Source organism: Lampetra planeri, chromosome 33 (assembly GCF_965212315.1).
Source record: "Lampetra planeri chromosome 33, kcLamPlan1.2.h2, whole genome shotgun sequence".
NCBI classification, from domain to species: Eukaryota; Metazoa; Chordata; class Hyperoartia; order Petromyzontiformes; family Petromyzontidae; genus Lampetra; species Lampetra planeri.
The window spans coordinates 10,638,096-10,652,805 of record NC_136139.1 but is presented as its reverse complement, the minus strand read 5'-3'; the positions used below and the strand labels follow the sequence as shown (position 1 = coordinate 10,652,805).

The following is a 14,710-nucleotide window of genomic DNA, read 5'->3' as shown; positions in this document are numbered from 1 at the left end:
AGCAGGGCCCCTCGTCCCCCGCAATGTCACGGCCGGCCTGTCTGGAACAGGTACGACAGGCGCTCCAGCGAGATCAATGGACGCAGGCAGGGGAGAGTCAGCAGCAACAGACCCCGGCAAGGCAACATTGGGGGATGACGCATCATGTAAGGGAGCAACATATGGTTTCAAGCGCGACGTATGCACAACCCAGCGACGAGACCCAATCTGGACGCGTGCTGTCTGTGGGTTGGGAACCGCAATGAGGCGTACGGGACCATGCCAGGGTTTGTGCAATTTCGGCGAGGTCCCCGGACGTACCTGTGGACAATGAAGCCAGGCTAGGTCCCCAACCTTCCAAGGGCACTCCCCCTCAGACCGTCGCGCATATCGCTCGTTCCGGGCCTGGGCTTTGGCCGTAGCCACGCGGGCATTCTCCCGCGCCTCCGTGACTCGGCGAACCGTGTCCTGAATGTATTCAGGAAGTGGTTTACGAGGTCCCTTCACCCCAGTTCCCAATTGCACATCCACCGGCGGCACGTTTTCCCGACCATACATAAGGTAAAACGGCGAATATCCTGTAGCCGCATGAGGCGTCATCCTGTACGCCGAAAGCACCCCGGGGATGTGCAGATCCCAATCTGATTGTTGTTCACTCACGGTGTGGCAAAGCATGGCAGACAATGTCCTGTTCAGCCGTTCAACCATACCATCCGTCTGCGGATGGTATGGGGATGTCCGTACTTTCTTAGTCCCAAGGCCCGCGCACACTTCCGCCAATAATTTAGAAGAGAAATTCCTGCCCTGGTCCGTGAGGAGTCTCTCAGGCGCCCCCTTATCCATAATATACCCAAACAAAAAGGCGTCGGTAATGGCCGCGGCCGACTGATCGGGCAACGGCCAGGCCATCGGCCAACGGGAGAGGTACTCAACCCCTACCAGCAAATATTTATTACCCCTCGCCGATGGTGGAAAAGGTCCCAATATGTCCAGTGCCACCAATTCATTGACTCGAGACACCTGAATCGACTGGAGAGGCGGCACGTAAGGATGTTTCGGCGGCTTACGTTGTGCACACGCAGGGCACGCGCGCACGTGCCCTACGACATCTGTCGCCATGCCGTGCCAAAAATAATGACGTTGCAACGTCAACAAGGTCTTCTGCACCCCTAAATGTAAGAGAGTGTCACAATGGAGGGTTCTAATCAACTCGAACCGCAAGGACGTTGGTACCACCAGGCGCCAACGTTCCTGGAACCCCTCCCGCCACATAAGCAGACCATCTCGGAGAGCGGTTTGCGGCCCCACAGCCGTACTCGGACTCCCATCGTCCTTAGCAGACCGCTTCCGCAAGGACACCAATGACTCATCCATCATCTGTTCCCGGATCCAGACAGACCGCGGCAGATTCAAAACCCCGTCAGCCGGTCCCGGTTCCATCGGAGTGTCCGACTTCTCGACGGCCAACGTGAGCGGCTGAGGGGGGTTTGGAATCGGCGAACACCTATGCGTCCCCGACTCACATTTACAAGGGGCGCGCCGCGGTAATCTGGAAAGTGCGTCAGCGTTCGCATGGCGCACTCCCTTCCGATGTTGAATTTGGAAGGAAAATTCCTGTAGCGTGTCCAACCAACGTGCCAACTGTCCGGATGGCTGGTCAATTTTAAGGGCATATTGCAAGGCCGCATGATCCGTACGCACAATAAAAGAACGACCGTAGAGGTATGGTCGAAATTGCCGTAGGAAAAAAACAACCGCCAATAGTTCTCTGCGAGTGACACAGTAGCGGGTTTCCGCAGGAGACAAGACTCGGCTACCATACGCCACGACACGCTCTACACCCCCTTTAGACTGTGATAACACCGCCCCAATACCTGTGTCACTCGCGTCCGTATCAAGAATGAATGGGTGATCGAAATCGGGATAATCCAATGTTGGGGCCGTGGCCAATAGATCACGCAGACTCCGAAAGGCCGCCTCCTCCGGCTGTCCCCAAACAAACTTCCGTCCTTTACCCGTAAGGAGATGCAAAGGCCTCGCAATCGTCGCAAAACCCGGCACGAATCTTCGGTAATACGAGGCAAATCCCAAAAACCGCCGAACATCCCCCACGGTGGCCGGAGTCGGCCAATCCCGGACGCACGCCGTCTTTTCCGGATCCGTGGACACTCCCTCAGCGCTCACAATGTGCCCCAAATAGCGGACGGACCGTTGCAGTAGGTGACATTTCTTTGGTTTGAATTTCAATTTGGCAGAACGCATCCTCGTGAACACTGTCTCCAGCCGCGTCAAATGTTCATCGAATGTGCGGCTGAAGACAATGATATCGTCCAAATATATAAGACATGTCTCCCACTGCAACCCCGTCAAAACGAGCTCCATCAATCTTTGAAATGTAGCAGGGGCCGCATTCAATCCCATCGGGAGACAGTTGAATTGAAATAACCCCTGCGGCGTACGGAATGCGGTTTTCTCCCGTGAGGACTCGTCAAGGGGAAGCTGCCAAAATCCCGAAGAGAGGTCCAGTGTGGAAAAGAACTTAGCCCCCGACAATGCGTCGAGGGAGTCATCCATACGCGGCAGGGGGTACGCATCTGCCACCGATATCTTATTCAATTTGCGGAAATCAACACAAAATCGCAATTTGCCATCCTTCTTCTTAACCAAGACGACTGGAGCGCCCCATGGGCTGTTAGATGGCGATATAATGTCCGCAGCCAACATGTCTTCCACTGCCCCCCGTACGTGTTCTCGCTCCGCAGGACTCATCCGATGCGAATTTAATCGAATAGGGGCAGCATCGCCCGTCTCAATGTGATGGTAAAGCAAGGAAGTGCGGCCCAAATCCAAATCATCGGAGCTGAACACGTCGGAATATGTCAACAACAATTTACGCAGCGCACCACGTTGCTCCATGGACAGGGAAGAATTTTCGTCACATAATTGAGCAACCCAACGATCATCCGAACTCCTTGGCTCGGAAACCCCAGCAACAACACCCCGGCTATGTGGACAATCATGGGTCGCAAACGCCGTAGTGGCATGTGCCACAACCGTACCGGCCGGGACACGGACGTTTTCTCCCCCCGCATTAAGCACCTGTAAAAACGGTAATTGATCCGGCCGGACGATGGTATGTGCCCCCACTAACGCCAACCCGGTTGTTATCGTGGCGGACGGTGACAACAAGACCCCTACTGCTCCTAGCCGATCAGGCAGGGGCTTCCGATACCGCAAGGGTATAAGCATCTGTGTACCAGGTGGGATGTCCACAGATGCGACGGACAGCGCCTGCACTTGTACGGCCGAAGCAGGTCGCCCCCAGGGCGACGGCAGAAACGAGATTTGACGGCCCCCCGGCAGTTCAATACAATTCTCATTGATTTTGATCAAAATGGGCATCTTAGCCAAAAAATCGGTGCCTAACAAACAAGGAACCGCCAAAGATCTCGATATCAACACAACACCCGAGGCCGACACATCCCCAATAGATATCTTAGCATCCACCTGACCCACGATACCCATGCTACCCCCGTTCGCAGCGACGCACGACCCATAAACCGGACGCACAGCCCGCGACGGAATGCCCAACAGATGGAAAATGACATCCGATATAATAGTCGCAGACGCGCCCGAGTCGACCAAAATGCGCACGTCCACACCTTGTATGGACCCCGGTACAGTGGACGAACCCGTAGCGGCCGCGACAACTCTCCGTGCCAATTTGCGCCACTGCGTAACTGAATGACAAGGCCCCGTCGATGGCCTTTCTTTAACAACAACAATAGGATCGCGCAACACAGGTGGTGGGTGAGGTGGAAAGCCTTGCCGAGTGTCTGGTGCGTGCCAACATGCCTGTTTCGGAGGATCTTTAGCCGACTTGACCGGTGCCGAGGCCTCCTGCTGCGGCGGAGCCGGGAAGCGGGCCCAGCAGTCTCTGGCGTAGTGGCCCCTACGCCCGCAGCGGAAACATTCGGCCTCGTTGCGCCGAAGCGCAGGCCTCGCCTCCTGACGGCCCCGTTCTGGTAGCACCGCGCGCGGTCTCGGCCCGCCGCGTCCCGTCCATGGAGCGGAGGCGGCCGTCAGTTGTTGAGGGCCCCGGTCATCCGGAACATAGACGGCCTGCGCAGGGTTCCACCCCAGCGCCTCCTCTTCTTTGACGGGCTCCCCCGTCCACGTCGTCACTTGTTTCCAGCGACGGAGGTTGAATTGCGCATCGAGACACTTAGCAGCCATCCGGGAAGTTAGCTTCTCATGCCCACACACAGGCATGGGGATCCCTAGATCCCGAGACAGCTCCAACATTTTCCCTAATATGAGAGGCTCCAGCAGGTCCTGTGGCGTCGCAGGATAAGCTGCCATGGCCAGCTCCAGCACCGCACCCCTGAACGCCACGGGCGACTCCTCTGGTGCTCGTTGTCGTTGAGCGAATCGCCGATGCGCATCATCTGGTGGCTCATAAGCATCGGCCATTTCTTGAAAAACACCACATAAAGTTGCCTTCTTATCGGTCGCTATGGAACGGAAGAATCGGACAGATTCGTCGTCCAGGAGAGTCGGCAACACCTCCAAAGCCTCCGCATCGGTCCATCTTGCTGTGCGTACCGCCGCCAAGAAGCGGCAGGCGAACGCGCTCCAGTCCCCACCGACGGAAAATTCTTTAACTGTTGTAAGGTGGCGACTCCGACTCCTCTTCCCGCCGTCTTCCAATGGTGGTGGTTGTGATGGCAAATTCAAAATGGCGTCGGCCCGCGGCGTGGCCAAGATGGCGGTTTGGCGCCACGGAGCGCGCAAAATGGCGGCCTCTTGCCGCGTGGGCAATGGCGGCGGCAGGACAGGCAACGTGGCGGCCCGCGGAGCACCACTTGCATCATCCATCGTCCCTGGCGCGACGAGATGGCATAGATGCGCCAGGACGTCCTTAAGTGCCTCCAGTTGTACCGCCATCGCTTGCCATCGTTGATCCGCGTCTGATGATGTCGACGGACCCGCCACCGCGCCAACATCCTCCACTCCCGTTCCCGTGGTCTCCTCAGCCGGGCTCTCCTCCACCACCCCAACAGGATCCGCGGTTGGAGGGAGTTCGTCGTCGTCGGACGAAGAAGCCGATGCAGGCGCCGGATTAACTTTCTTCCTCACTTGTTTCGACATGCCGTTGCACTTCCGACACCAGTGTAATAAACGACTGGACCACGATGTCTGGCTCAGTGTCCTTTATTATTCGGTTCGTGCTGTACACCCACACGGCTGTCTTTACTCTGTAGCTTCTCCACGGTGCTGACTCCAATGTCGGCCCGATCCACAACAGCAGCTCCGCTGCTGTTTCTCTCACACAGCCCCCCTTGGCTGTACTCTCTGCTGCTCTTCTCCCTCTCTCTCCGCAGCTCCTCCTGGCAGCCACACCGCTGCCTCTAACAAGCAGCCCCCTCTCTCTCTCTCTCCGCAGCTCCTCCTGGCAGCCACACCGCTGCCTCTAACACGCAGCCCTCCTGGCTGTCTCCTCCCCAGCTGCACACCACTCCGCAGCTTCCTCTTATCTTCGGGGTTGGCTCCCGATCGCCGTCGGCGCCCCCCCTCTCCACACTTGCCCGCGTGGCCTCACTCTTTTCCGCTCACACCCCGACTACCTTCCCCTTCCGGTTTACCCGCTTAAAGCCCCGAACCTTACCCCCACGTCACATGACTCCACCCCCCGTGACGTCACCTCCGGAAGGTCGCTTACGCCCGCATTACACTTGCATTAGAATATCGAGAGCAGTTGATATTTTGATGGTTCCACGTGGTAATCCTCCGTCACATGTTTTAAATCTATTACACAGTGAATATTGAACTGAAGCTTGACTTTAAAAAACACGTAATCGCAAATTAAATCGAAATCGCAATATCTGTCAGAAACATCGCAATTAGATATTTTCCCCAAATCGTTGAGCCCTCCTGCCGACAAGGCGAGGGCGTTAACATCTCCCCCACGGGAGGCTCTCGTCTCTCGCCCGCACCCCAGGGCGTGCTTGTGCGCGTCAACACGTGGTCACTCGCGTCGGAAATCTCACAACGGGGCCGTCCATAAATGACGTCACGCAATTTTGAACGATTTTTGAACCCCCCCTCCTCGTCACACGGCGTCACAAAAAGTCAGACCCTCCTTCAAATATGACGTCACAAAGCTCTGCCCCCCCCCCCCATAACCATATTTCCATTTAAGAAAATAAAACATGCTTCAAATCGCTTTAAACTATTGTCATTGTAGTGCGTATTTAATGTGGCGCTGCACTCTGATGTTGTAGGAGAAAACATTTATTAAAAAGTCTATTTAATTAAGTAGAACGTGTTGTCTATATGTATTTAAAATTGCGCATTTTGATGTGATGTCACATTTCTCAAACCCTCCCTCCCTCTTCTCGTCACACATCGTCACAAATGTCTGACCCCTCCCCCCTAGGTGCGTGACGTCATTTATGGACGGCCCCCAATGGGGACCAAAGGGCGGCGTGTTTCATTGGCTTCTCGTGATAACAATGAGTCCAGAGTCCATATCCAGGTTGTATGTGCTTAGTGGGGGCGGGTGGGGGGGCAACGGTTTTGCGAGCAGTAAAGTATTTAAAAGATGACCAGGATGTTGCACCTTCGGTAAAGTCTACACGGCACACAACATCACCCGCACCCTCATTTACCGCCGCGATTGATGACGACGCTTCCAACGACACAGAATCGGAAAGTTTATTATCCGAGTAAATAACCCATTGAGCTTCACAGCTGTTTTTAAAAGGCAAACACGACAGTAGGAGAGGTAGGGGAAGGGGGTTACAAATGAATATATATTATACTAGCTTTCCTACCTGGCTTCGCCCGGGACTTAAATTCACCACGCCCGGCCACCTTCGTCTCCCCGGTGGCGATGTTCACACACCACACCAGTTACTCGTTTGAGGCTGAGTCGACCTAGGGGAGGCCCAGGACCGGTTCAAATAATCCTCACCAGTGGTGGCCGTGAGCGGGAATCGAACCCGGGTTGCCGGGTTCATTGCGCAGCGCGCTAACCACGACACTACCGCTCCCCCCCCCACACACACACACGCGCACACACACACACCCCCACACACACACACGCGCACACACACACACACCCACACACACACACGCGCGCGTCCATAAGTACACATACACGCGCTTGAAGCAAACGCACACAACTTTTAGGGTGCGTACGGCAGTAAACGACTGCAATAATAAAGCAGCAATGCTGCGCGAAGAACGCCTTAGAGCTGCAACACATTTGGATTTCACTTTATCCGCGGAGGGTTGGGGGCGGGTGACATGAGCAGGCACACTCCGTTATGCTTCTGCACACGGGTCACATGACAGATGTGACGTCACAGCTCACTTGCCATGCAAAATATATGCATAATTGCGTCCCCCCCCCCAAAAAAAAAACAACATACAAAAGTCTATTTTGATAATTTTGCATGGTGTACAGTCTGGAAAGTACCCACATAGCAAATTTCAAGTTTGTTGCATGTCGGGAAGTACGCTAAACATTTTGAACAGACACAAATATTCACAAATTTTTATTTTATATATATGGAGATATTGCCAAATTTATACAAGGCAATTGCCCAAAGATCTGTACTTTATTTGCCAGATTTTTAAATACCGTTACGGTCTGGCGATACCTAGAGAACAGTATTGACGGAGAACAAGGTACGTGTTGCCGTCACGTGGTACAGCACCGTCACAGAGTCGCGAACATCAGAGGCGCAACCAAACTATTTCCCTTTGAAACTGAACTGCTTTTAGATATTCATAAGCTATCAGAAAATAACGTCTTAGATTCAGTCTGGAATGCATGGATGGTGGTGCCAAAACACCGCATACCCGTTCAGTAATTCTTAATTTCGCCTGTCATTTTTTGGAATAAAAAACAGGAGTGTATTTTACAGTTGAGGACAATTTTTCAGTAATTCTGCGAAATAAAGTGGCCAGAAATTCTCACGTGAAAATTGATGCTTTTAGATTCGCAAATGTTGTATGCAATTTTATCTATTTTTTTATTTCACCAAGTAAGGCACACTGAGCTGTGTAGCTCTTTTATCAGGGGCGATCTGGCTATCACAAATGATAGCTCAACGAAGTGGCTTATCACGTGGAAATGTAGAGCAGAAAAAACATACTCTAAACGTGGAGGGAAAACCCGGAGGACCCGGATAAAAATCCACGCGACCATGGGGAGAGACACACAAACTCCAAATATACAGCAGGCGTCAGGGTCGGGGTCGAACCCACGATCTCCCGTATACCGGGCGAGGTAGTTCACAACTCGCCACCGTGGCAGCCAGGGGAGGGCCAAGGGGGCAGTCGCCCCCCCCCCCCTTTAATATGTTTAGGCAGATGTGTTACGTGTGTTGAACTTCTTTCGCACCGTACACAGCCAACCGCGCCAATCGGAGGTTGTGACGGTGAGCGTTTCTTTTACGAAAAAAATTTCCATTAAAATAGCAATTCGTGATGTATATTTCTATGTTTAAATGCATGCAACATTACACCATGCAAACTTAACTGAGAGCAATCGCAGTTGTTCGTGGAAACGACTGCTCTCGACAGCAACACATCGTGCCCCCTCTCAAGTGTTGAGCAGGATGCACCACCGCTGTGCATCTCGGTTCTGCGGATCACTGCCGCGTTCCATCCATCACGTACACCCTGCGCCGTCACAGTGCTGCGCATCGCAACTGCCCTGCATCATCACCATCATCACGCTCTTGTGTGGAACACCTTGACCGGAGTGGTGAGTGCAGGGGCGCAGCTACCCATTGAAACAGGTGGGGGGGGGGGGCTGTGCAAGCTACGACTGTGGGTCCCCCCCCCCTCGCTCCTCCTTTCACCCGGCTGACTTTTACTGAAATAGCCTCGGATGTTTTTAACGCCGTGTACAAAAAAATTACGTAGGCTGTAAATATATCGATGTCATTTTAGTTGCACCGTGCACTGGGTTTCGAGAAAGGTGGTCGTCGCACAGAGTCATCTTACCGAGCTGTCGTGCCCATCGCATGTCAGCAAACAGGCCCAGCGGTTAAATTTCGATTTAAAGCTTTCGTGACTGCAGGGATTCATATTATTGGTTCTTTCGGTAAAGTCACGTAGAAGGGAAATAATGAAATAAACGTCGTGAGAATTTTATTGTTTTATTTTTATTATTTTATTATTTCCCTTCTACGTGACTTTACCGAAAGAACCAATAATACTGGTAGGAACCACCTGGTTCCACCAGCCCCCAGGGGATTATTGTGTCCGTCCGTCCGTCGTGCATCCAAAAATGGAAGGGGTGGGGCTGGGTGGAGTGGGGAGGGGCTGGGTGGGGAGGGTGGGGGGGCTGGGTGGGGAGGGTGGGGCTGGGTGGGGAGGGGCTGGTCACCCCGTGGTGCCCTTATAACCTACTCACGCCGGCTTATGCCCGCCCTCACAGTCGGCCATATTTGCGGAATACACCACGCCGCCGTTGACCCTGGCCATTGACCGAGCAACCCAAAGTTCCTACCAGCTCCCTCCGCAGGACAATGTGTTATGAGGCCCAGCGGTGTTCAGTAACTGACACCAGCAGTAGCGCCACGAGATGTGACGCTGTGTTCATTTTTCGAAAAACATGTTTCTTGTCATTTGTAAAAAAAATATTTGTTTGTCATTAATGGTTAATTGTTGGAATATTTTATTTTGAAGATTGTTTGTCTTAACATGTTTATCTGTTGATTCGGGGGCCCCCCCTTGTGGCCGACTGGGCCCACTGTGCATCGCGTAACGCTGTCACGTACCCCCCGACATAGTTCCGCCTCTGGGTGAGTATTCCACACCAATCACCGTCACGCTGTTCCACACCATCATGCTGTTCCACACCACCATCATGCTGTTCCACACCACCATGCTGTTTCACACCACCACCATGCTGTTTCACACCACCACCATGCTGTTTCACACCACCACCATGCTGTTCCACACCGCCGTCATGCTGTTCCACAATACCATGCTGTTCCACACCACCATGCTGTTTCACACCACCATGCTGTTTCACACCACCACCATGCTGTTCCACACCACTATGCTGTTCCACAACACCATGCTGTTCCACACCGCCGTCATGCTGTTCCACACCACCATGCTGTTTCACACCACCACCATGCTGTTCCACTTCTATCTCCTTGTCCTCGGATTCCTTGTAAAAAGGTTTCAGTTTGGTGTTTTAACATCTTAACACCTGTTTTGTTGCCAGAAAAAAGGGGAAAAACCTATTCTCATATTTTGGTATTGGCAAGGAGGCCCCATGATGTAGAAGTTCAACATACATGTTGAAAACTGCAGCTTACCGTCACCAAATTATAATCGATTCATAATACCAGAAACATCGATGGCCATTATTCTGGAGAGGTGGCAACCCAAGCACCCATCACACTATCCAGCCGACATCACCCTCACGCTGCCCTGGAGTTCATCACACGTGCGGTGTGGCTCCCCCTGCTGGCTGGCCTGGGCTGTGCATGAGTGGCTGTAGTGGTGGAGGGGGGGGCTTAGTGGTGGCTGTGGTTGTTAGAGGAAGTGGAGGGGAGGGGTCGGGGGGGTCTAATTTCAGAAGCTGGGTTAATTGACAGGAAATAAATAAATACCACACATACACACGTACATACCCCTGGCAGAGTTGTAACCGCTTGCAGATGTGTGTGTATGTGTTGCGCGCTGCTGCGCAGGTTACAGCTGCGGCGTTTATGCTGAAGTTTAATTTTTTGTTTCACCCTTTGGCAGCCATCGGTGTGTTCCTGATCTTAACTATCAACAGGGAACAAGGTGCCATGAGGGTGTTCCCTCGGATAAAAATGACTGCACTCTGAGAAGGCCCCAGGCGTTATGTGCGCAATATAACATCTCGATACGGTGGCTACCTCGCCTGGTGTACGGGAGTTTGTGGGTTCGATCCCGACCCTGACGCCAGCTGTATATTTGGAGCTTGCGTGTCTCCCTCCCCGTGGTCGCGTGGATTTTTCTCCGGGGCCTCCCTCCACATTTAGAATCAACGTGACGCTTTTCAAATATTTGGCTGCTCTACATTTCCACGTGATGATAAGCCACTTTGTTGAGCTATCGTTTGTGATGGCCTGGTCGCTTCTGAAAAATAATTGTATAGCTCAGTGGGCCTTATCTGTTAAATAAAAACAAAGTTTAGTTTCATAAATTCGAGCACGTTATTATAGCATTATAATTGTCTGTAACACCAGTGGTGTGGCAATAAAGTGTATAAGGCGGTGCAACTGCACAGAGGGAGGCCAACGGAGGGCCCCGATTGGACAAGGTGGGAGGGCCCAGGACAGGCACGCTACGTCCACTGATGCTCATCGCCCCGTGCTGCTGACGTGTTCAGAATAGATCTTGATCTTGTTGGTAAATAGTTTAATGTTGACGATGGCGATGCTGGGGTGAATTCTGGTGACCGCGTGTGTAACCAAATCACCCAAGGAAGCGTCCATCCGATCTTGTCAGCGTTGTGGGCCTGGCAAGTGCTTGGAACGGGGGACCCTGGACCCACGCATCGCCGTGGTTGTGGGGGCGACGTTGCTGGCAGCAGAGGGCAGTGTAGAACGATTCACCGCTGTGCTGTACGCCTATGCTCCCCCCCGCGACGTCGCCGATCCGCACTGACCGGCGTGAAGTATCGGAACATATCGCACACAACGCGCACGGCGTGGGAAGGTCCCTCCCTCATCCAGCAGTGGATTGACAAAACGGACACATCAGTGTCAATGTTACTTTTTTTGACCGTCCGAAATTCCACACTGCACGGTATTGCGAGACTCCATAGATGCTCCGAGCGGAGACCATTTTTTTCGCCCCAAAAAATTATCAGAACATCATCCTCCACCTACACAACCATCTAACCCCCTCAACAGGATCAGCGCACGCGAACGCGTTGTGCCACCATTCATTCGTGGTGTTGGTGGACCACCACCACCAATACTCTACGACCACTCTCCACCACCATCACCAACCATCACCTTCTCCCAGAATCATATTACTCCACTCTACTCCACCGTCAGTCATCCTCGACTACCACCATAAACCCGTCTCCACCACCACCACCACCCTCTTCCACCATCCATGTCCACCACAACAATCCTCCACCCTCCATCACGTCAACACTCCACCACGCACCATCACCTCCCACTATCAAACCCTCCTCCTCCGCTGTCATCAGCCAGGCCCGCGGGGAGGGGACCCCGGGAGGGAGACACGGGGCAGGCGGGGGGAGTGAGCGAGGCAGAGAGAGAGAGGAGAGAGGGGGGGAGAGGCAGGGAGCGTGCTGGCTGTGAGATCTCCGCTCTCCACTTCCGTCCTCCGCGCTCCCCTCCCCTCCTCCCGCATCCCCCTCCCTCCCTCCGCTTCTTCCTTCCTTTTTTCCTTCCCTCGGTCCTTCCTCGCGTCCTTCGTGCAGCCCTAGGAGCGGCAAGATGGAGCATACGGCCAGCGCGACTACATCAGCATCAGCAGCGGCGACGGCGGCACCATCATCAGCAGCAGCATCATCAGCAGCAACAACAACAGCGTGAGGAAGAGACGCGGGGAGGGCAGTAGCAGCAGATCAACAACATAGCAACACAGCGGACAGCAAGGCAACCCGGACAGTCGTGTGCCTTGTGTCCTCCAGCCGAGAGCTCGGAGGCGGGGAGACCGAGACCTGCACTCCTCCTCACCATCAACCTCGTCCTCGTCATCGTCTGGCCGTGGAGGCCGAGAGAGAGAGAGGCAGAGAGGCGAGCGAGGCGGCCAGCTCCGAGCCAGCCCCGCCGGGCGCCCCCCGAGAAGATGAGAGCCGCGGCCGCGTGAAACATGAGCGAAGAGCTTCTTCCAGATGAGTGAGTGGATGTGATCACCATCGCCACCACCACACCACCATCACCACACCACTACCACCATCACCACACCACCATCACCACACCACCATCATCACACCACCACCAGCATCACCATCATCACACCACCATCACACCACCACCAGCATCACCATCATCACACCAGCACCACACCACTACCACAATCACCACCATCATCACCACCACCACCATCATCACACCATCATCATCATCACCATCATCACACCACCACCAGCATCAGCTTTACATCAGCGGCTGTTCGTCACACCACTACCTTTTGACCGACTGTCGCCACCAGTCGGACATCACTCACGTTGTCACATCACCACCATCATCACCACCACCACCACTTTTCCATCAGCACCGTCACCTTATCTTAACGTTACCGTTGCACGAATTGCTACCGTGCATTATTATTAACCGTCGGCCATCACTGTCACATCACGAGTTACATCTTAATCATCACATCACTATTGTACCATCACTACCTTTGCAATTTAGTAATGGTATTATGACCATCGCTACCAAATTCACATCACCACCACCATCATTCCTCCTACCACCACCACCTTTACGCAGCCACCTTCATTCATATCGCCACCGCCACCACCAGCAGCTTTACATCACCAATTTCACATCATCGTTATCTTCATCGTTACCACCTTCACACACCATTGTTATCACCACCACCACCATCTCATCACTGCTAATATCATTCCTATTTTTGTCGTTTATTTTCGCTGGAATTCGCGACGTTCTACGCCGCACGAGTGCCTACTACCGTCGTCGCTGTCGTGTTATCGCTGTTGGTGGTGATGGACGTGTTGGTGGTGATGATGGTACTGCTGCTGCTGGCGATGTCGGTGATGGTGATGATGGTGGTGGCTAACGTTGGTGATGATGATGATGGTGGCGGTGGTTGTTGCGGGGAGATCCATCTTTTCATGATGGTCTTGGTGATTGTGTATGCTAGAGTATAGCTGCTGCTGGTGGTGATGGTGGTGATGATGGTTGTGGTGGGACCCGTGAAGGGAGAATTCGTGATGGTTGTGAGGTTATTTTCCTGATGATGGTGCTTCTGCTACAGCCATTGATGGTGCCGTACTCTGGTGCTGGTGATGTTGCCGATGGTGGTGAGGGAGTCATTCACAATTCTTGGTGTCGTTACGTCTGCCGTTACTGCTGTTTCCAGCTGATGGTAGTGATGTTGCTGACGGTAATGGGAGTCGTGATGATGATGGTGGTGTTCGCTTTTGCTGCTGGCGATGGTATGGATGTTGCTCTGACGACTCCTGGTGATATTTGCTGATGGAGATGGTGGTTTGTTTTGCTGCTAATTCTGCCGAGGGATCCTGATGGTATTGACGCTGCTGCTGCTGGATGTGAACAACCGATCATCAATCACACGGGGTGTTCATCATGTCGGCCCGTGATGGTATCGCTTGCTGGCGATGTTCATGGGGGAGTCTGTATTGCACGAGGGAATTGAGGTGGCGATGGCATTTTGCCGGTGCTGTTTGATGATGATGATGGTGGTGGTTGTTGTTGATGGTGGCGGTGTGAAGCGATGGGAAATCCGTGCGGTGAGGGAAAAGCCGCGGCTCATTCGTGATTGTGTTCGGCGTTGTCGATGTCGCTGGTGATGTTGTTGCTGCTGCAGATGATGTTAATGGGGGTTGATTTGAGATATATCCGTGGTGCGTGTAATCTGCTTATGAGGGGGTAAACCGTGGCCACATCCCACGAAGATGATGATGGGTTTCGGTTGATGGTGCTGGTTGACACCGCCAGTGACGTTCTGTTCGTGCTGCTGCTGCATCTCCTGATGG

At 53.3% G+C, this 14,710-nt stretch overlaps 1 protein-coding gene across 2 annotated transcripts in view; it reads left to right on the top strand.

Moving 5' to 3' along the window:
- Positions 1-12,302: 12,302 nt before the first annotated feature.
- The window catches only part of LOC144729779 (sprouty-related, EVH1 domain-containing protein 2-like), a 49,203-nt gene continuing 46,795 nt past the window's right edge, over positions 12,303-14,710 (top strand). For both annotated transcript variants that reach the window (XM_078610269.1, XM_078610268.1), the window contains exon 1: positions 12,303-12,863. In XM_078610269.1, coding sequence (XP_078466395.1) covers positions 12,838-12,863 — 26 coding nt within the window. In that variant the 5' untranslated portion in view covers positions 12,303-12,837. The remainder of the gene's footprint in view (positions 12,864-14,710) is intronic.